The sequence below is a fragment of the Phasianus colchicus genome, chromosome 16 (assembly GCF_987193195.1).
Source record: "Phasianus colchicus chromosome 16, bPhaCol1.hap1.1, whole genome shotgun sequence".
Lineage (NCBI taxonomy): Eukaryota > Metazoa > Chordata > Aves > Galliformes > Phasianidae > Phasianus > Phasianus colchicus.
This window is the reverse complement of record NC_143451.1, coordinates 10212323-10233875: the sequence shown is the minus strand read 5'-3', so window position 1 is coordinate 10233875 and position 21553 is coordinate 10212323. Positions and strand designations below refer to the sequence as shown.

The 21553-nt window shown below is 43.4% G+C and overlaps 2 protein-coding genes across 7 annotated transcripts in view; one reads left to right on the top strand and one right to left on the bottom strand.

Moving 5' to 3' along the window:
- Positions 1 to 532: 532 nt before the first annotated feature.
- NTHL1 (nth like DNA glycosylase 1) lies at positions 533 to 5670 on the bottom strand. Of its 2 annotated transcripts, XM_031607004.2 has the most exons (6): positions 5561 to 5670; positions 4972 to 5192; positions 3910 to 4080; positions 3228 to 3387; positions 1662 to 1767; positions 533 to 1014 (listed from the first exon to the last, which is right to left on the bottom strand). In XM_031607004.2, the coding sequence occupies exons 1-6, from the start codon at positions 5640 to 5642 to the stop codon at positions 891 to 893; spliced, it is 864 nt and encodes a 287-aa protein (XP_031462864.2). In that variant the 5' UTR covers positions 5643 to 5670; the 3' UTR covers positions 533 to 890. The 2 variants fall into 2 exon arrangements, with proteins under 2 accessions (XP_031462864.2, XP_090007299.1); XM_090151173.1 differs by lacking the exon at positions 3910 to 4080.
- Positions 5671 to 5718: 48 nt separating this feature from the next.
- Positions 5719 to 21553, top strand: part of TSC2 (TSC complex subunit 2) — a 30735-nt gene continuing 14900 nt past the window's right edge. For all 5 annotated transcript variants that reach the window (XM_031606978.2, XM_090151434.1, XM_031606981.2 and 2 more), the window contains exons 1-25: positions 5719 to 5771; positions 6566 to 6730; positions 7584 to 7670; positions 8315 to 8425; positions 9153 to 9297; positions 9435 to 9552; positions 10008 to 10056; positions 10460 to 10585; positions 10912 to 10985; positions 11328 to 11454; positions 12096 to 12239; positions 12464 to 12601; positions 13101 to 13204; positions 14018 to 14099; positions 14984 to 15139; positions 15442 to 15558; positions 16080 to 16202; positions 16433 to 16539; positions 16996 to 17149; positions 17791 to 17913; positions 18234 to 18368; positions 18787 to 18976; positions 19397 to 19490; positions 19815 to 19917; positions 20118 to 20212. In XM_031606978.2, coding sequence (XP_031462838.2) covers positions 6593 to 6730; positions 7584 to 7670; positions 8315 to 8425; positions 9153 to 9297; positions 9435 to 9552; positions 10008 to 10056; positions 10460 to 10585; positions 10912 to 10985; positions 11328 to 11454; positions 12096 to 12239; positions 12464 to 12601; positions 13101 to 13204; positions 14018 to 14099; positions 14984 to 15139; positions 15442 to 15558; positions 16080 to 16202; positions 16433 to 16539; positions 16996 to 17149; positions 17791 to 17913; positions 18234 to 18368; positions 18787 to 18976; positions 19397 to 19490; positions 19815 to 19917; positions 20118 to 20212 — 2840 coding nt within the window. In that variant the 5' untranslated portion in view covers positions 5719 to 5771; positions 6566 to 6592. The remainder of the gene's footprint in view (positions 5772 to 6565; positions 6731 to 7583; positions 7671 to 8314; positions 8426 to 9152; positions 9298 to 9434; positions 9553 to 10007; positions 10057 to 10459; positions 10586 to 10911; positions 10986 to 11327; positions 11455 to 12095; positions 12240 to 12463; positions 12602 to 13100; positions 13205 to 14017; positions 14100 to 14983; positions 15140 to 15441; positions 15559 to 16079; positions 16203 to 16432; positions 16540 to 16995; positions 17150 to 17790; positions 17914 to 18233; positions 18369 to 18786; positions 18977 to 19396; positions 19491 to 19814; positions 19918 to 20117; positions 20213 to 21553) is intronic.

Sequence of the window (21553 nt, the reverse complement as noted above, 5' to 3'; positions counted from 1 at the left end):
CCTCATCTGTGTGGTGAGAACTTGAGGGTGGTATTACTGCCTTCTTTAGCACATTATAAACTTTGCTTCCTCCCTTGCCTGTTTAAAGTGTAGCTGAAATGATCCCTTTGAAGCTCTGCAATGAAGTCAGTGTTGCCCTTTCTCTGAAGAACAAAACACACACGGTGGTGGTAGTGGCCCTTCTGTCAGCTTCTGAGGTACGTGCTAACCTGGATCCTGCAGCTACTGGAAACTCTGTATTCAAAGAGTGTGAAGCTGGCTTTGTTACCTGCTGCCATGATGTGCCTCCCCCCGACTCGTCTGCAAACAGAACTCAAAGGTCACTTGTTCAGACTGTGGCTGCCTCTGACCCTGGCTTGTGACATCGCTAGCTGGACCTTACTGACCATTGTTCTCACTGCTAGGGCCAGGCAGGAGACTTAGCTGCCTGCTCTCAGCTGGCTGGGCTGGTTGCTGTGGGCTCACGCTTTGGTGAGGCCATTGGTATTCTTTCCCCACCTTGTGTTACAGAGATGCCAGCAAACCTCACAGGTAGAAAAAATAACCCACCACCTTTATTCAACACATAATTACAAGCAGCAGCAAGTCTTGCATTTCTCCAGCTGTTTCTGACACTGCACAGCCTGCTGTGCTGCTGGGACATACTCAAGCATTCACATGGGGGCTGTAGCTGGCAGCACTGATGCAGCAGGACTATGTGCTTTGAAGGACCCTTTTTCCTCTTGAGAGCTCAGCCACTGACAGCAGCTTCCCCTCCCCAAGAACGCTGAGCTGGCTGCAGCAGTCTCCTGTTTCCCCACAGTCACACAGCCCCGTGCAAAGCACAACATTCCTACCGCTTGGCTCTGGGTTGAAGTGGCCTTCTTACTCTAGGAAGCCAGAATGGTTTCTTAGAATCTCTTAGCAGCAGGACATATGTCTTGATTGAGGCATTCTTTGCAGCGAGGATTCACAGGCAGGCAGGTCTGCTGGCCAAAGCCCACCAAGAGCCAGTTTATCTCCCTCCAGAGATCCCTGCAGTGAGAGAGAGAGCGAGCTTTTCAGTGCAGCTGCTTAGAGGGGTTAAGCAGCCCATGTTATTACACTGATACCTTTTGCCTATTGTTCCTCTTGGCTTCCCAAGCCACCTGGAAGCTACGGACAGCCCTAGCTCCTCTTGATCCCTCTGAAGTGTGGGGGATGTAGGACAGTCACATAAAGCACATTGGTCATTTCCTTGTGCTAAGGCATGTGTCAGATGCAGAGATGTGATATTAGAATGCTGCACTTATGAGTTGGTACTTGATACTAAAGATTAAGCATCACTGAAGGCCAGAATCCAACCACGGCCTGCTACTGCTATGGCCATTAGGCTCAACAGGGCCCCACACAGAAAGGCACCTGGCTTGCATCATAATAAGTTTGTTTAGGAAAGTGAGCGTGGTATCAAGACCTCCAGGTACCTTCCTGAACTAGTGCTGACTGACACATCTAATAGTGAAGAAACCACTCAGTAGTTGAGATGCTGCTAAAACACCCTGAGAGCAAAGAGACATCTGCAGACAAGTCCATCCATAAGAAGGAGATCCACACTGCAGCCACTCAAAACGCAATAGGATTTATGCAGATGTGGCTCCTCTGTCTAGCACAAGGCAGAAGGAGGCTGGGGGCTCACACCTCACCTGGGCAGCCAGTCCTCCAGTGCTACCCGAGTTTCCTCAGGGTATCTGGTCTCCTTCTTCACCCACTTCAGCCTGTTTGTGATCCTGTGCACATGGGTGTCCACAGCTAGGAAGGGAGAGCCCAGAGTTTAGGTGGGAGACAAACATGCCTGAATGGAGACAGCACATCCAGGGCTGCCTGTCACAGCAAACCAGGTAAAATGCCCTGCAATGGTCTTCCTTTGCAGCCCTGCAGGAATAGGGCAGGTGAAACACAAAGGGAGGCTCACTCACAAAACAAACGTGTTGGTTTCTTCCTAAGCTCAGAGCCAAAAGCAGACAGGGTGGGTATCTCATACCACACAGCTAGCAACACACTGACACAATCTTACGCAGCCTTCCTACAAAGGTTTCCGCACTGTGATCTAGCAGGCACAGGGCAGCCTGTCCCAGGTTCTCTTCCTCCGGGTATTTCAGCTGTTGTTACGCAAGTTGCAATCTCTGCCCCTCAGTTTACCCAGATGGAAAACACATTTCATAATACCTACTAACACAAGAGGGTTTGTGAGGTTTAAACAAATGTTTATAAAGTGCTTTGAGCTAAAAAGCTCAGAATGCAAAGTATATTATTGTTAGATCAGCAGCGATAAACCTGTCTCTGTGGCTAATTGGGCAAAACCCAGGAAATTGCTGTAAACAGGAAAACTAAGCCTTGCCTCCTAAATCAAAACTGAACACGCAATTATTTGGAAAACAGTTGGCTAGTTTGGCTCCCAGTGGACTTCCCTCCCCCATAGCAGGAGAGAACAACGGACCCTGAACACTGTTGAGCTCTCACACAAGAGCCACATTTTGCACAGCTGACAGTCACCAGTGGGGCTGCAGGGGTCAGCTGCTGCCCGCACTGACCTTGGGTTGCGACAGTCATTCATCAGGTGGCACCACTATTGGCTTTCCCAGGGTCCTCAATTAACCAGCAAATTCACTTGGAATATTAATCCATCCCCAGGGTCCTGGGGTTGTGCTGATCTTCCAGCCCCATCTGCTGGCTGTGCAGGGCAGCCCTTTCTTTTTATAGTGTATCATGAACCTCTGAACTGATTTCAAGCAACTGGCACTAGAGACTACGCTACATTTCTACCCTCCTAACAGCCTGCAGAAGGAACTTACCAAACCTCAAGCTACCCTAAAACTATTTGCAAATCACAAAATTCTCTCTTTCACTTGAAACCAATGAGACTTCAAAGTTTTATTTTACTACCACATCTTTTTGGATGCCTACCCAATTAAGCAACACTTGCTCTGCTTATCAGCATCTGAGCTGAGTGACTGCACTCGGGGATTTCTGCTTCAAATTTTGGGCAAAACAGTAAATGGGTCCATGCTTAAATCCTAGCAATACATCCACTTTGAATGGTTGAGGATTGCACCCTGCACCCACCCAAGCACAACATACACTCTGCATAAGACTCAAGTGATGCTATTAGGCTCCTTAGGGCAGGCAGCTTGCAACAAGCCCTCTCTGCTCAGGGATGGATCATGGAGGATTCAGGAACAGAGAAATGTGGAAAACACTGTTCAACCTACCTATCCCAGATACGCTGTTCCAAGCAATGTTCATGGCCAAATGGGCCATTTTGGGCCCAACTCCTGGCAACTTCACCAACTCCTCCACAGTGCTTGGTATGTCACCCCCATAATTCTGCTTCAGGATGGCTGTTGTCTGCTTTATATACTTTACCTTGTTCTGAAAACAAAGGAAAAAGCAGAAAAATCAAGTTGCCCTCCAATACAGGAAAAAGAAACAAAAACATTACTTGGAGTGAGTTATGTGTGAGGCCATGCACTGGAGTTTGCAGAGGTGACAGAGATCTTAGATTTTTCCCTGAAAGCAAAATGCTGAAAGCTGATTAGCTCTACCCTCCTCTGCACTCTGCAGGCACTGCAGCAAAAGATCTTACTGTGAATACAAATCGCTAAAACCAGCATAAAAATACAGCCTTTAACTTGACTCCAGGAAAAAGATCACCACGGGGCATGGAATAAAGGCTGAACACAGCGGGAAGTCTCAGACACAGGGCTGATTCACACCCACCTTCTGCCTTCAGCACTTGCTTTCTGCACAGGTACTGGCCATGAGATACCGCCTGCAAAGGCTAAGCCACCCACCTTGTGTCCCCCTCCTGGGCAGTCCCAGACATAGGACTGTGCATGGGAACAGGGGAAAGTGGAGGAGGTTAATGCACACAAACGTTGATCCTGCACTTACTCTCCAGAATCCAACAGGATAAATGATTTGCCCAAGAGTTGCATCATCCATCTGCAAAATGCTGTCAACCGTGAGGCCACGCTGCCTCAGGCGGAGCATGGCAGCTGATGTCACCTGGTCCTTGGTCTGGCTAGAAAGCATCAGAGACAGCAGAACTTGGTAGCGCATAACCTGGGGGAAAGGAGACACCTAAAGGCTCTGAGAAGATTCTTTTGGAGCTGGATTCTCTCACCCAGCACAACACTGCTGAGCCAGTCTGCGTGTTCCCTCTGTGTCCCCATGCTCAGTGCATAGAGAACACAGCCCTGCACTGTGTCCTTGCCTTGCTTTGTTTTTAGTACTGATGCAAATGCTCCCCTTCCCCACTGTTCCCATGCTGGGGGAACACAATGCCACTGCAGCAGGCCCCCATCTTTCAACCAGCATCCCCTTAAAGGAGGGCTGCAAGAAGGAAGAAAGCCAATTTGCACTTCGGTGTTGTTCTAAGAGCCCAACAGCAGGTTGGAAAGTTCTTCTCAGCTCTCTCACCTTCTCCCTGAACTATTTTTCCTCTGTGTTACAGAGCCATCTTGATGAGCAGTCTCCTTGGACTCCCGCAGAGACTTTTAAAGAAAGAAAGGACATGCCTTCATGCCCTGCCAGCTAGTCCTGAAAGTACAGCCCTAATACGTTCTTGAGGTTGTCACACTAAGTCCAAAGTCATCTCATTTTTGCCTCATCCTCTGCTGTTGGTTCAAGCTGGCAACTCTCCAGTTTAAGCAGAGGACAAGCATATTTCACAGCTGTGTTTACTAGTTAGAATGGGCTAAATGGGAGCAGAGAACCCAGAACCACATCACAAGGGCTGTCTGAAGGCACTGAGCCAGGCACAGGACAGCAAGCAGCTGGCTCTTCTCTGCCCACAGGATAAGCCAACTCCCTCCCACGTGTACCTGTGCCATAACCTCCGGCACAACTGATCCCTGCCTTCAGACTAGATGCACTCCAGTAATTTATTTTGCTATTATGGAGATACCCAAACCAGCACTATGCAGTCTAGTGATGCTCCTGGGGTGCCATTACCTGCGGTGGTGCGTTGGTGTCATAGCATTTATCCACTCCCATCTCATCCACGGGAGCATCTCGGTGCCTCCTCATCTCCCGGATGCGCTCCAGCTGCTGCCGCCAGTTCTCCGGCTCCCATTTGGGGCCAGGAGACTCAGGCCTGGGTTCAGCTTCATAGGCAATAGGGACCCTCCTTGTCCTCCTGCTGTACCTCGGGGCTGCACTGGGGACCCGGCTTCCTGCAGGAGGGAGATGTTCATGCCTGAAGCCAACACTTGCTGTCAGATTCCACCACCTGCCCTACACCCAGTGTTCTGAGAGGAGACAGACACCTTTCCCATAACCTCAAACCAGCAGCACTTCCTGTGCGGGCACCAGCCGGAATTGGGAGCACCGTAAGAGAGCAAAGAAGGCCCTTACAGAGAGGCAGTCCCCCACAGACAGATAACAGCCCTTCAAAACCCATCTCAAGACCCCTCAACAACCCCATCCGGGCTGCTGCTTTGACGATGGCCCAGACTCCGCCCCCTTCTCCGACGGACTCGGATTCGGATCTAGTCCCAGCCCCAGCACTAATCCTGACCCTCGCTCCAACCCCGCCCCGTACCTTCGGTCGCAGCTCTGAGCCTCCGAGCCGCCCGCCCACCGCCCCCAGGCGCAGCCGCGCACATGGCAGCAGCCCGGTACATCCGGGACTACCAATCCCAGAATGCCGTGCGACGCAGAAGGCACCGGAAGTGCCTAGAGGGACTTCCGCCAGAGGCGGGGCCGGCGCGGCGCGTAGAGGGGCCGGGGCGGCGGGGCCGGGCCTGCGGCGGGTGAGCGGCCCCGGGCGCGGGGCTGCGGCCTATGGCTACCGCCTTTGGCCGCCGCGGGTCTCCGGAGTGCCGGGGAGCGGTTGGGGTTGCGGGGTGCTGGGGGTCTGGGTGCCTGCGGGGCTGCTATGGCGTTTGTGCTGTGTTCCCGGGACGCAGCGATGGGTGTCCTGACGTGGGGGGCGGAGTGCTGGGCTGACCCTTGGAGGGCAGGGTGCCCCGCTGTCCTGAAGGCCGTCGTGCTTAACGTTTATGTTCCGGTGCTGCGTGCTTTGTCGTGGAATCGTGTAATATCACCGGTTGAGCGGGACTCACACATTGCTTTTGGGCTGGGAGTAATGGAATCCCAAAATGGTCGCGTTAGAAGGGCCCCCAGAGCCCCCAGCCCCACACCTGCTGAGGGCTGGTTGTCTGCAATGGATCAGACCAGGGCCCCATGCAGCCTGGCATGAAGCACCTCCAGGGATGGGGCACCCGTGGGTAAAGAGAGTGAGGACTTTAGTGCATGCCTTCCTCAAAGCGTGTGTGTCTGTGTTCCAAAAATCAATTCAGTGGTGGTAAAATGGAGATTGCTGTGTACTGGCTGTGGTGGCATTGATCACTCAGAGCTCCCAGCAAATGGTTACCCAGTGCTGTCAGCCCCGGGCAGCTCAGTGTTGTCCTCAGCATTGGGCTTCTCTGTAAACAGCTTGAAACAACAGAGCTGTTTGTAAATGCTGCATTGTGAAGGCTGTTAGTTTTCATACTTAAAGATTCTGCCTGGACCTCCCTGAACAGTCACTGCTCTGTGTTTGCAGGGGCTCAGCACTGCTTTCTTGTCAGCTATGGCAAAGCCTCAAAGCAAGGATTCGGGGCTGAAGGAGAAGTTCAAGAATCTCTTGGGGCTGGGAACATCCCGGGGAAGTTCAAAGTCAACAGAGGGCAAGCAAACGGAATTCATCATCACTGCAGAAATACTCAAGGTGTGAGAAATGTGTATAAAGGTGTAGTCTAGATTGCTTGGGAAGGCAGAGGGCTCTCAGTCAGTTGTTCTGCTTTCTTTATTGCCATGTGTTCTTGCCTTTTTACCTAATCTCTCAATTCACTTTAGTGAAATGCATGTAAGATTCATGGAGTTAGAAGTTACAGTGTTTTAATTATTAAATGTTCAAATACTTTTGAGATATTTTATAGGGTGATGTTATTCTCTGTTCTGACAGATTACAGCCTGTTTTCTCAGAGTAAGTTGTTTTGCATCGATAGTCTGAACTTGATGAAGTTTATGTGGTGGCAGTTAGTGTAAGCTGAAAACTATTTCTGTTATATGAAAGCTTACATTTTTGTGGAAGAAAAACTCAGATGATTAATTGGTCTAGTGAGTCTGTAAACAGAATAGTTGGCAGACGAGGGGGGAGACACATAGAAGGGGGAAAGAGATCAGGATTTCTTGTTGTCTTTGCTGAAGCAGCCGAGCTTTTACCGGCTGGAAGCTGGAGAGAGACTGCTGTCCATCCTTTTCCTGCCTCCTGTGTGCTCAGTAAATGCCACAGTCAGAGTTATTAATTTTTCTGAATAAAGAAATTGAGTTGTTCTGTCCTGGAGGTGAAAACCTGCTTAGCTCCAGATCTGGAAGAGTTCTCGTTTTGACGAATCATCATGTGCTCATGCAAAAATGTTTTTGGAGAAATTCCTGAAAAGCTCCAGTGATGATGACTAATAGATGATTTTGGGCAAACGTCTTAATTCCTTTCTTCAACGGCCCCTATAACCCTTTGGGAAATGGTTTACTGTTTCTAGAAAGATAAACTGTTGGCTTATTTCTGCATTTTGTTCCAGGAACTGAGCATAGAATGTGGATTAAGTAATAGGATACGAGCAATCAGCCAAATCTGTGAAGTGGCAAAAACAAAAAAAATTGAAGAGGTAAGTTTCAAAGTGTTCAGTGAGTATTTGAAGCATAAAATGTAAACAACAACTCTTAGCTTATCATAAGAGGTTTCTGTAGTTTGATTGCCTTTTCAAATTGGTAATCCCAGAAGCTACATGTTGTGCTGTCCAAACCTGTAGTAAGGTGGCGTATGTGCCAAGGAAATTAGTCTTGTTCAGTCTGCCAGCTGTGGTGGAGAGAGCATGTAGCTGTTGGGTTTTCTGCATGAAATGGAAGGATAATTCTGTAAATATTTTGGTCTGATCAGGACAGTTAACAGAAGATGATGTTAATCCTTCAGAGAGGGTGTTTACTAGCTTCCTGTCCTGTTAATAAGCTACTTCCAATTGGTTTTAAACTCACCTTGTGTTTGGATGAAGGTTTTCTCTACAAATGTCATGTGAATGAGGAACTTCAGTGACTGGGCTACAGGTTGTCATACAGGCCAGGAACTGGTGTCTGACATCCTTCACCAGAGCTTAATGACAGGCAGGTGGGAGTGTCTCTCAGGAAGGAGAACTCGATGTGAAATCCTGAGGATCTTGTTTATTAACATGCAATAATTAGTGGCTGACCTACTGGGTGAAGTTCCCAGAAGAAGCTTGCCTTTCCTTATACTGCCTCTCATGTTTGTTTGCAGCATGCAGTGGAAGCAATATGGAAGGTGGTAGCTGATATGCTCCAGCCTGAGCGCCCAGCTGAAGCCAGACATGCTGTTCTTCATCTCCTGAAGTCTATCATTCAAGGACAGGTGAAAACAAACTATAGAAAAAACACTATACTTAAGCTGGATTTGTGTTGAATGTGAATGTGAAAAGATATTGGGCAGTTTTTTTCTACAACTTTCCACACTTCTTATTTTGGTGTTTTAATTTAAATTCAGGCACAGTGCAGCAAATTTCATACAGTCTTTGTCCAGACATGTCAGTCCCAGTCTGCAGCAGTTTCTGATATTTCAGCATATCGAATGTGCAAGAGGTTCTCTATGAGATGCTTTCCTAGTCTGGCCAAGTTAAGCATGCTATGAATTCTTCTGATGTCACAGTGTGCTGTTCAAACATAAGACCGTATCAGACCAAAGTTCTGCTTTGCAGTATCTTGTAAGGGTAGTGGTAGATGCTTAGGAAAAGAGTAAGCATCAATTCTGTTTCATTTTGTTTTATAAATGCTCTCCTGGCAGTGCTGTCTGTTGCAGTTTCTGTGGGTTGCTTTGTGTATTGGATGCTGTCTGTGTGGTGCTGGACAAAATAGCCTTCAAGCCCTGAATGCTGATAAAGAAATGTTAGAACAGACTGAGAAGTCCTGTGCAATTGCCAGTAGAGACAGAGAGTTATTTTTATAGCCTGTAGAAAAAGAAAATAATATCAAGCATTGAGTTTATCGTTACAGCTTTTGATCAGGTCTGGGCCTTCTGTAGTGACATTGTTATTTCTCCACCTTCTTCTCCTACCCCCCACTCCCCTTTTTTTTTTCCTAAGGGTGAGAGATTAGGAATCCTTAGAGCACATTTTTTTAAGGTTATTAAGGACTATCCCTCCAATGAAGACTTGCATGAACGGCTTGAAGTGTTTAAGGCTCTAACAGAAAATGGTCGATACATCACTTACTTAGAGGAAGAATTAGGTGAGTATTATCTTTAGTCCTCTAACACTTGCCTGTAATAAGCCAAGTGAGAGGCATCCAGCAGTGTGAAAAAAAGGCAGTAGAGATAACGCTTCTGGACAGAAAGCTGATTGTAATGATTTGTTTTCTCCCTTTAGCTGACTTTGTGCTACAGTGGATGGATGTTGGTTTGTCTTCAGAGTTCCTTTTGGTTTTAGTGAACCTGGTGAAATTCAACAGCTGCTATCTGGAAGACTATGTAGCTGACATGGTCCAGTATGTTTTTTTTATCCTTTAATTGTTTATTCTTGTCTTATTACAGGGCAAAGCTGCAGATTAATATGCAGATTAGTGGAATCTTTTTAATCTGATCTGGATCTTTTTTGTTCTGGGTCATATTTGACAATTCTGACAAACATTTTTTTTTTTTTTTTTTACAATGTTCAGATCCATTTTAGTTTAAAATGTTGCATGTACTTTCCTCGTTTCCTGTGATGTCTGCTGTTTTACTAACAAAGTCATAATGAGAGGTTATTCAAGTGCAACTTTAAGCTAACAGTTTATAAAAGGTTGTACTGTCCAGTGTCCTTAGGAATGTTATAAAAAGTGCCAAAGTAGGGAGAGTGATAAGAGAAAATTGCATGCCAATTTGCTTTTCTGTTTTAGCTCTTTGTAATTTGCTTAAAACTATATTATGCAAACAATTATAATTAAATGTTCTTTCTTAACAGCAAGATATGCATCTTGTGTATCCAGACTTCATCGTCTGTGGATATAGAGGTCAGTAATTTGAGTCTGTCTTAATACTTCAGAGTTCTTTGAAATTCTTTGAAACCAAATCTTTTAGAAACAAAATCAGACCATCAGACTCTCATCCCAGTTTAGCTCTCTTCTAAGGTGAGAATAATACAATGTTATGAAGTGTTTGTAAGCCAAAATATCTCTTACACTAAAACTAATTTTATTCCAAAAGAAGCAGAGCATGCATAAGTTTGTTAAGCAAATTTTTGAGAGTAGTTTTTATGGGTTAATTTTTATCCTGCATTAAAAAAAAAATAAAAGCAGAAACACATATCTTAGTCTTTTTTAACTTCCACAAGATTTCCTGGGCCTGTCAGCCTAGGATTTGACTTGCTTTATTCCTAAGAAAGTGTATAATCATGTTATCTTCTCTTTCTCAAAGATTTCTTTGCAAGTTTTAGATGCTGTTGTTTGCTATAACTGTCTGCCATCAGAGAACCTGCCTGTATTTATTATCACGTTGTGCCGTACCATCAATGTGAAGGAACTCTGTGAGCCATGCTGGAAGGTCAGAACTTTTAATGAGTTCACTGTTTCTTCCTCGCAGATGAAGAGCCACATGCCTGTGAACATATGTCATGCTTCTAAAAACAAACCAAAAATTAAATTGTTTCAAGCATTAAGGGCTCATCACATTGTTTGTGTAAATTCTGTCATTTCCATGCACTAAGCTGTGCATGCTGATACGGCAGGCTCCCTTTTCTGTTGGGGCATGGAAATGGCATAAAGCACATTTACTTTCTATAAGCAGTTACAATTATCCAGCTGAATGCACATTTAGGGTCATGAGTGTTTTAACAGTTGGATATTTAAGTGTTCTCTTTGAATTTCCAGCTTATGCGCAACCTTTTGGGAACTCATTTGGGACACAGTGCAATTTACAACATGTGCAGGATCATGGAAGACAGGTAAAGAGAGTGTATAACAAAACCCTAGTCATTCAGTAGAAGCCCCATTGAGGTAGACTGGGGAGCCACTGACCTCAGTAGGACAGGCTGGGAGTTCTGGTTCTTAGAAGTGAATCCTTTTCCTAATGGAACTGCCAGAATGCTCATTTTTCAGCTTTTCTGAATGTAGTTTTCCTTCATTAAAAATAAAATCTTACTAAAAGGTTTTCTAGATTTTATGTTTATAAATTGCGATGCTCTAATGTGTACAGCTGGAAATTATGACAGCGTGTATTCCTGTTGAGCCTTGTGCCCCAAAATGATCTTTGCGTGATCTAAGACTTTCTTCCTGTCTGTTTGCAGAGCTTACATGGCAGATGCAGCCCTGCTGAGAGGAGCGGTGTTCTTTGTTGGGATGGCTCTCTGGGGTGCTCATCGCCTCAATTCACTCAAGAATTCCCCAACTTCTGTGCTGCCTTCGTTCCTCAAGGTAGGATGGGATGCTGGAGAAACTTTTTAATCAGGTGTGTGTCTGGACCTGTACGAATTTAGAGCAAAACTGTGATCCCCTTCACCCAAGGGATCTTTGTGTGGTTGTAAGATATCAATTGGGTGATGTATAAGGGAATAAAACAACAGAGATTTTAGGTTTAAAACTGAGAGTACCTTCTAGGCTATTTCTATAACTCTGTTGGCTAGCAACACAAACTCTGATTTCCCTTTATAAAAAATCTACGTTGTGGATGCTAGCTTAAAAAATAAAAATGAAGCATAAACTTGCACTCTTCCTAATGTGTGGTACAGAAATCTGGGGGACAGTATCTTCAGATCTCCCTTAAAATTTTCTCATTCAAGTGAATCAAGTGGGAGTTACTAGCTTTAAAACCTCATGAGCTACTCTTTTAGGATAGGGCTGAATTTGGCAGCTATCTACAGCTATTCGCAGGAGGGTGTAACTGCACTTCATAAAAGAGTTCTTTTCTTTGGCCTTTGTGTGAATAGACTTGGATGCATTTATCACAGGCCTTCAGGCTAACTTTATAATGAGTAAGGCGTGTTTCATTTGAATTCAAGAGGGTTTCTGACTGCTGTTTTCCAGTTGTTAACTGTCTGAAACACTTTGTATTCCAGGCCATGACATGTCCCAATGCAGTTGTATCTTACGAGATAGTTCTGTCCATCACACGCTTAATAAAGAAGTATGGGAAGGAATTGCAAGCTGTAACCTGGGATATCCTCTTGGACATCATGGAGCGATTACTGCAACAGCTGCAGGTAAGTGTTGAGCCTATCCTGATGCACTTTCAATTAAAAGACCTTCCCATAAATATTTCTGCAAATTGATCTCTTGTTTGTACACTCCACTGCCCTTTGAAGTCAAAGGAAGGTTTAGCCCAATTCTTGATACTGTGCTTGTCAGCTGAGTTTTCTATATGTTAACAATTGATATTTTCTGGTAAAGTATAAGTCTTCCAGGAATGCTTTTATCTCTATTTCAGAGTTTAGAGAGCCAAGAACTTAAGTCCATTGTACATGATCTTTTGACTACAGTAGAAGAACTCTGTGACCAGAATGAATTTCATGGTTCTGAGGAGAGATTTTTTGAGCTGGTGGAAAGATGTGCTGATCAGAGACCGGTAAGACTTTCCCTGGTAGCTTCTTTATGGTCAGTTGAAATTGTTTCATTACTTGGTACAGTTGAAAACAGTGAGTCCTGAAATAGTAAGTGGTTGCAGGACGAGGGGAAATGGTTTAAGTTGAGGGAGGAGAGATTTAGGTTGGACATCAGGGGGGAATTCTTTACAGAGAGAGTGGTGAGGTACTGGAACTGGCTGCCCAGAGAGGTTGCCCCGTCCCTGGAGGTGTTCAAGGCCAGATTGGATGGGGCCCTGGGCAGCCTGGTCTAGCATTAAATGAGAAGGTTGGTGGCCCTGCAGTGGCAGGGGGGTTGGAGCTTCATGATCCTTGAGGTCCCTTCCAACCCTGGCGATTCTGTGATTCTGATTCTGTGATTCTGTTAGAAAACCTCAGCAAGGACTTACGTTTGCATGAACCTTGTTCTTAGAGGGAGGACAAAAATAAATGTATTGTTTTTGCTTATACACTAAAAAAAAATTCTTGATCTTTCCATGAAAGGAATCTTCTGTATTAAACTTGATAGCATACAGAGCTCAATCCATTCATCCTGCCAAAGATGGCTGGATTCACAACCTGCAGATGTTAATGGAGAGATTCTTCAGGTATGAAATCATAACTTTATGAATGCAAGGTACTTTCAAATGTTTCTTGCAATCTTTCCATGTTAAATAATTTTGTTTTCTGAAGTTCTAATGTTAGTGAACGACTGCTATGAAGTACAGTAGTTCCAGGGCACAGTATGTGAAAGGATTTGTTTAGCAGAAGAAAAACTTTCCACTGAGTTATGTTCCTTTTTTCCCCCCTGTCCTTTATTACCATTGGTTGGTGCTATTTCACTTCGCTTAGGCAGTTACATGCTTCACTGCACAATGCTCTCTACTTCTGACAGCAAACAAGACTTTGCTGTTCAGCCTCGTGATTGTATGTGGTAGTCCAGTATTAAAGTAATAACTGTTGATGAATTGGCACTCCTAGAAGTACTTTTATGCTCTAAAATACCTTCATGTAGCAATAAAAAAAACCTTATGTCTCATTTCTGAAATACTGCTGAAGAGCAGATCCTTCCCTCTGCTATCTGTTTGGTTTTGAATTTGCTCACTGAAGCACTTGCCCTTCAGTACTTCTAGTTTGGACTGGAAGTGGAAAAAATGCAGTTACAGATCTTCAGTAGGAGTAAAAGCTGAATTATAGGAAAAAGCTGAATTGGGATTCTAGTTTCCATTTGTTCCTGAATCTGATCTTATATAAAGAGACATTAACTGAAGGCTGAACTGATCTCTAATGTTTATTGCTCTGACTCAAAAAGTTTCTTAGTTTATTTTAGTTTTACTTTCCTTTTATTTCTCTTCCCCCCCCCTCCCCTAAATAGCAGCAACTTTATTTTACTCATCTTGAATTTGCTCTTCCTATTTTAGGAACGAAAGTCGTAGTGCTGTTCGTATTAAAGTTCTGGATGTCTTGTCCTTTGTACTGAGTATTAACAGACAGTTCTATGAGGTGTGTGTTAATCTGTTTCTGATGATTACATGTGTGATCTTAAGGGGGTGGGAAAGGCTTTGATGTGGCACGTTCTGTGGTGTTGTCTCTTCCACTGAACAGTGCACACAATTGTGCTTTCAGTGTGACACACAACAAATGTTATTTCCAAATGTTTGTAGGAGGAATTGCCTTTTAGTTGTCCTTAGCCAAATAAAGGTGTATGCAAGTTGTAGTAGAGGTGCTGTGAAACGTTTTGAGGACATCCTTGCTTATTGATTTGCTTCCCTGTTTTAAAATCATTAATTTCATTTACATTTTGTTTGGAAAAGCAGAATTGGTCTGAGAGACACAGAGTTGATATAAAAGCTTTGTGAAAACGTGAGGTTTGGGCAGGATCTGACATGAGCAGATTGACTTGACTTGGTGCTTCCAGTTACCATCCAAGATAGAAGCTGTCTGAAAGAGAAGTTGCTCAAGAGCTCTGGGGATGTTTTCAGCTCCCTGGAATGTACTCAGAGTGTGTCAGAGAGCAGGAAGGGGCAGAGTTGCTTCTTGGATTTCTTGAAGATTCATGAAGACTTGTTGCTGTTGTGTATTTCCTGCCCATCAGGAAACTAAGTCATAGAACTCCCTTAGCCCAGGTTCAAATAGATGATGTCATCTGTAGGATAGATGAAAAGCCAAACACTGAGTCTGAGTTAAGCAAAAAGCCATACGTATTTTGGAGAGGGGTGTAAAGAAATACTCAGCTGGAGGGAAGAGGAAAGATCAAGGCTCATAACAGTTAGTTGAGGATCAAGCCTGATACTAGTGTTCTTTTCATAGCTGTTTGTCTCTTTAACATGCTTATTGAAAAACTGACAACAAAATGTCTAGGCTCATTCAGGTCTGTTCTCTTGCAGGAAGAGCTGATAAACTTGGTTGTGATCTCTCAGCTGGCTCACATTCCAGAGGATAAAGACCATCAAGTTCGAAAACTGGCCACTCAGTTACTTGTAGACCTTGCTGAAGGCTGCAACACACATCACTTTAACAGCTTGCTTGATATCATAGAAAAGGTGAGGTGGCTTTTGGTCAGCTGCTTTAGGCAGATCCCCCTGCTGTGGCTGAGACTAAACTGTGAATGTCATCACTTGCATAGGTCAAAATCGCTGGGTTTTGTGGGATGCAGATGTGGAGCACATAGAGGAATGGAACTTTAAAAACCTTATCAGCACCCATCCAAGCTGGGATGGGTGACAGGGCTTGCAGAATTTCTGGCAAGGATAACTTGCTGTAGTCTTGTTTGACCTCCCAGGATAGAATTACAGAGAAGTTGTGTTGTAGATCTCAGGTGTTTTGCTTTTTTTTTTTTAACAAGGTGGCTGCGCATTCTCTCTCATCTCCATCTGAGCTGGAAGAAAGGGATTTGCTATCATATTCAGCTTCTTTGGAGGATGTGAAGACAGCAGTTCTTGGACTTCTGATAATTCTTCAGGTAAATCTGGAAGAGCATTAAACAGATCCGCTTCCAAATAGCCTTTTACCGGACTCCTGCTTTTTTAGATAACTATTCTGTTATTAAATGCTCTGTCTTTTGTTTTATCACTTAGTATTTAACTCTTTTGGTCATTTCTTTTGTTTTTGGGTATTGTGTGACTGTTTGCTAGATGTTTTATTTTATTTCCATTGTACAGCAAATACACGTACATTTTCTTGTGTGGAGGGCAGATGTGTTCATAAATTGTAGTAGAAGTGGAGTGGCTCATAACCTTGAATTGTGTTTGGATAGCATGTCCTGAGATGCATCTTAAGCAGTTGTGAAGAGCTAGTTGTTCTGGACTCTGCAGAAATCAGTTATTGTTCTGGAGTCTGCAGCAGTTCTGATCAGAAATGTCCTTTTATCTTGCTTTCAGGAGCCAGAATTAGCGACGTTGTTCTTGAATTCTCAGTGCAGATACGCATTTCTGAATAACTAGCATCAGTCTGCCTTTAGATTGTGTTTCTGTTCCTCTGTAGACAAAACTCTACAGCTTACCTTCCAGCCATGCCATGCGGGTGTACGAGATGCTGATTCACCACATCCAGCGCCACTATATGTATGCATACAGCCTTGCTGTTGCTAGCAGCATCAGATTGCAGGTATGAGCAGTAACCCATGCATGCTGTCTCTGAAAATCTTGGGAGGCAGGTGGAAAATGTGTTCTGTAGAGCTTGTCAGAAGCAAAATAAAGTGTTTCTTGGCTGGTACATGTACAGAACTAGCCACAGCATCTGGAAAAAAATCCATTTGTGTATACCTGTTGGGGGGAGTTGGGAGAATATTCCACTGGCCTGAGTTTTCAGTTACTCCAGTGTCTTCTCTGTTGCAGGTATTTGATTTCCTCTTGATGCTTCGAGCTGACTCCCTCCACCGTCTTGGCCTTTCTAACAAAGATGGAGCAGTGAGATTCAGCCCTTACTGTCTGTGTGATTTTGTGTAGGTTTCTCATAGCATTTAGTGAAAGCTGTTTTCAGAACTATTCGACATTCTTGCATGTGTTTGATGATTTGTCTTCAGTTTGTCCGAATCATTCAAATCCTGATGAATCTGTTATGAGACAATTCTATAGTTACAGCCTAGAATGGTCCCAGCTAATAACTATATGCTCCTTCAAACCATTTCTCTGTAGAGCCCTCAGTCTTACGCATGGAATTTCTGTTTCTGTCACAAAAACTTAACAAAAACATTTGCAGTTTCCTGCCTGGAACCCATTCTTACATTGAGATTTGATTCAATGATTTGTACAGATCTGTCTATTCCAGTTTTATAGCTTGCTCTGATGTTTTTTGTGTTAACATACCACAGAGTATGTTAAAGAGTACATCACTAAAATTCCCAATGTTCTGTTCTTAATTTTACCTTACGTTATTTTTCTGCCTTCCTGTATTGTAGAGAAGCAGAGAAGAGAGCTTCTGAGAAAAAACCTACTGGTACGCTCTCTCCACCTTCAGGAAGTCCCAGTGTGCCTTCCCAGAACAGCACCATTCGAATAGGGCATTTGCCATACTCAATGGTCTTTGGTGTTCTTCTGCAGTGCTTGAAGCAAGTATGTCTACTTTTAATGACAGTTGTCATCTTTGTGTGAAATATGACAGATTTAAAGGTCTGGCTAAAGAAAATGTCCCTGGGTATGTAAATAATGCCTGAGAAGCAAGATCCTCCTTCATGGGCATGTGTGTGTAACTGTACAACATTACAACCACCAGTGGGAGCACTAGTTCAGCTCTCCAGAAGTTCAGCAAGGCTTTCATTGCATGCTGTTTCTCATTGGACAAAGGCAAAAATGTGTTTGTTAAACAAAGATGAAAGAATTCATCCTATTTCTGAAAGGGCATTTGGAACTGTAAATGTAAATTACTTGTTAATGTTGGATTTGGATAGAGCTGCGTTCTCAAAGGCTAATTTGTACTAGCAGTTAGGGTTGAACTCTGGCTCTGTGTAGTTGAGCTCTGTTGAGTCTGGATACAAGTCATCTTTCAGCATGCAGTGCCAATATTGCACCTAGAGCTGGATGAGAGACAGGAAGTAACATGTGACAGTTAAATGTCATTTTTTTGTGTGTAGCTACCATGCCAAGACATACATCTGCCTAGGAAATGGCATATTGTCTGAAATTTGATGAGTCTTACTTTCAAGCGGAAGGAAAATCATCCAAAAATGTTCCACCCAAACTCTCTTTCTTTCCAGGAGACAGACTGGAAGGTATTGAAGTTGGTCCTCAACAAACTACCAGAATCCCTCCGCTATAAAGTGCTGTTTTTAACCTCTCCTTGTAACATAGACCTCCTGGCATCTGCACTGAGCTACATGGTAATGCCATTCACCCTATAGATGTGTAATTACCAGGTTCTTTATTTACTCATCACTTTTTTTGACATTGTTTTTTTTTTTTGTTTGCTTGTTTTGCTTCAGTGTAGCAGTAACAAGATTATCATGCCTGTTGCCAGTCCTTGCTCACCTTCTCTTTTTGTGGGGATTGTTTTAGGTGTTTAGTAATTGGTGTTTTTCTTCTCTATGTATGTACTGTATATGTATACAAGTTCAAAGGCAGCTGTGGTCTATGCTTTTCCACTGTCTTATAGAGAGTATTCTTAATGTAAGATATTCTAACTTAATGTATGATGCATCAGCTCACAGACAAGAAGACAACCGACAGGCTCCATGGTACCCCAGAAGGCTTTTCCCGCACCGATTTGCACCTGGCTGTAGTTCCAGTACTGACAGCATTGATATCTTATCATAATTATCTGGACAAAGCTAAACAGGTACAGGAAATGCCAGAGAATGTGTTGGGAGCAGGGGCTGGGCCTCTACTGTAGAGCATTTTCTTTCTTTTTTTACTTTCCTAATTTGTGCAGCAGTCACTGTCTGGTTAGTTGGTTTTACCATTGTCCATCCATACCTGTTCCACTGCTCACTCACTGCTGAGTGACTGCCTTCAGCTGGAAGACCTGGTATATGTAAAAACTGAACAGAAAGACAGTATTTTCCATAAGAAGACTCTGTCTGTTTTTGGTTAGAAGCTTAAGTAATAAGCTTCTTTAGTGCATTTTCGATAGCATGTGTCATACAGGCATCGCAGTAGTGATGCCTTGTAAGTTATTTTGAAATGCTAATTGAAATCAGAAGATAGGACGTTGCAGGTTTTCTCTTTATTATGACTTTTTTCCTGTTGTTTTCCAGCGTGAAATCGTGTACTGCCTGGAACACGGGCTCATCTATCGCTGTGCAAACCAGTGTGTTGTGGCACTCTCTGTCTGCAGCGTTGAGATGCCCGACATCATCATAAAGGCGCTTCCTGTCTTAATAGTCAAATTAACCCACATATCTGCTACAGCCAATATGGCAATCCCTCTCTTAGAATTTCTTTCAAGTAAGTTGTAAGGTTCTTCTGTGCTTGATCTTGCAGTTATAAATGTTTAGACCTGAGTGTGACCGTTTTGATTGCATTAGTCAAATGCATCGTGCTGTGAGGGTTTACTGTTCTTTTGGTAATGTCTTTTCACTGTCCTCAGAATGTAAATTTTTGATTATCTCATTTGTTAATGTTTTTAAGACACTTGCTCATACTTACAGTACAGCTGTAGAGTGGTGGGAAATAGAAAGCTGTTTTCCCTCCCTTGTTGTTTATAACTTAAGCAGTGTGAAATTACTGTGATGTTAACCATGATAACTTCTGTGGTCAGCTGATGATTTAGAAGAAACAAAACAATTCAAATTAAGCTGAATTCTGGTACTGAATAGCTCATGTTCAGAACTCACCTGTTTTGGTTTTCTTCTTGAACCATTCTAGCTCTAGCAAGGCTGCCTCACCTCTACAGGAACTTTGCTGCAGAGCAGTATGCCAGTGTGTTTGCCATCTCCCTGCCATACACAAATCCTTCTAAGTAAGTCTGTAGCAAATCTGCTTCATCCCCTACCTCACCTGTAAAGCAAAGAGGATAAGATAGGCTTTTCTGTAGCACTTGAGTCAAGATTATTTATGGAATATTGCTCATTTTGCATCTCCAAGCCTTTTCTGAAGGTGGACCATATTCACCTGGGACACAATGTCTGTTTTTCTTGAATAGAAGTCTGCTTTTCTCTTTTTTTTTTTTTTAAACTTACAGCAGGTAAAGAAACAGTTGTATTTCTTGGACAGACAAGTTCCTGTGTTCAGTTCTGGAATGATATCATGTTGCAACATTAAACTGTGGTTTTTGCTTTTCTAGGTTTAACCAGTACATTGTTTGCCTGGCCCACCATGTGATAGCTATGTGGTTCATTCGGTGTCGCCTTCCCTTCCGAAAGGACTTTGTTCCCTATATTACAAAGGTAATGGATACTACTGAATCAAACAGCATGCAGTAAAAATGGTGACTTATACTGGTTCAAGAAGTATAATGGTTCTGCATGAAGCCAGCATCTTTTTCAAAACCATGTGCAAGTTCTTGTGCATTATTAGCCCATGATTGCAGTCTTTCAGCTGCAAGCCCTACTCATTCAAACTTGTATCTGTTTGTCTCAATTGACAGGGTTTGCGTTCCAATGTGCTGCTCTCCTTTGATGACACACCTGAGAAGGACAGTTTCAGGGCTCGTAGTACAAGCCTCAATGAGAGGCCAAAAAGGTAAATGATATTAGATTCCAGCAGGGTCCTCTGTTCCTTGGATAATGCTCACACCCTTCCCTGAGTTTATTCTGAAGGAGGCTGTCTAGTTATCCGAAGTATGACTGCATTTAAGCAAGCCAAGTAAACCTCTTTAGGGAATTGGTAAAAGACAAACTGAGGTTGGTAAGAAATTGAACTCAAACCAAGCTGGCAGTCTGATACTACGTATGAAAGTGTTGCTGTCTGTTCTGTAAGTTTTTATAGTTAAGTGTGATTTTTTTTATCGTTAGTTTTTGGAAAGCAGCAGTTCTTTCAGGTACAGTGCTACCAGGGGTGAGAAGGTAATACCAGAAGTAATAAAGCACCGTATTTATAGTGTTAACTTTTTTTAGTAACTGATTGGCAGTGACTATTTTAAATGATTGCCAAGGAAATTATTGTGATTAGTATAAACTGAGATAACAGAACCTGTGTTTTTCCATATGGATATCTATTAAGCTATTTTACATGGCTAAATGACTGAAGGCAGATAGCTGCCTTGTGTATGTGTGATTAGCTTGTTATTTTATTTGAATTTTGAAACCAGTATATCAGTTTGAAGCAAAACCTGATATCTTTAGAATTCAGAACGTACCTTGCCAGTAGTCCTTCAAAGTAACATTTGCAAAGATAGAAAAATATTGCTTGGAAGGCATTGTGGGTCCCTTCCAACTTGGGTTACTCCATGTTTCTGTTATTCTAAGGCATTCAAGATTTCTCCAATGTCCTTTTACCTGTAGGACATACCTAAATTGGTTCACTTAACTTGCTTCAGTGTTAATGTGCAGTAAGCATACAGTGGCATTTGAACCCTGGGGAAAGTGCCTCTACTTTAACTGCAAGGCTCAGTAGTGTCTTGCAATGAAGAAACACCACCCCTTCCCTAATGCTATAGCTGTAAACCCTGTTTTGTGTTTCATCTCTCCCATCTCCTCTTCTGTCATTCAGAAATTTGGAAGAGAAGCCTTTTGACAGTCGTCTCTCAAATTAGAATTTCAACTAATCTTTTTTTTTTCCCTCCAAAAACCTGTTAAATTCAACTAGGTTGGAATACTACTGTATCTAAAGGTTTTTGCTAGCTGCTGGATCGCCTCCCCAGAAATCTCTGCTAAACAGTGTGAGCTCAGGCAGCAACTGAAACACCAGAATGGCAGTGATGTCTCTGAGTCTGAGTTTGGATTCTGTTCAAATGGGAAAAGAAATAGCTTTGAGTAGATACCTGTTTCCTTGCTTCAGAAACCTTGTGTGCTTGGTTTTTGCTCTGTAAGCCCAAAGAATAAGCATTTCTTTGCTTTAAGTAAGGTGCTGTGTGTTGACAGA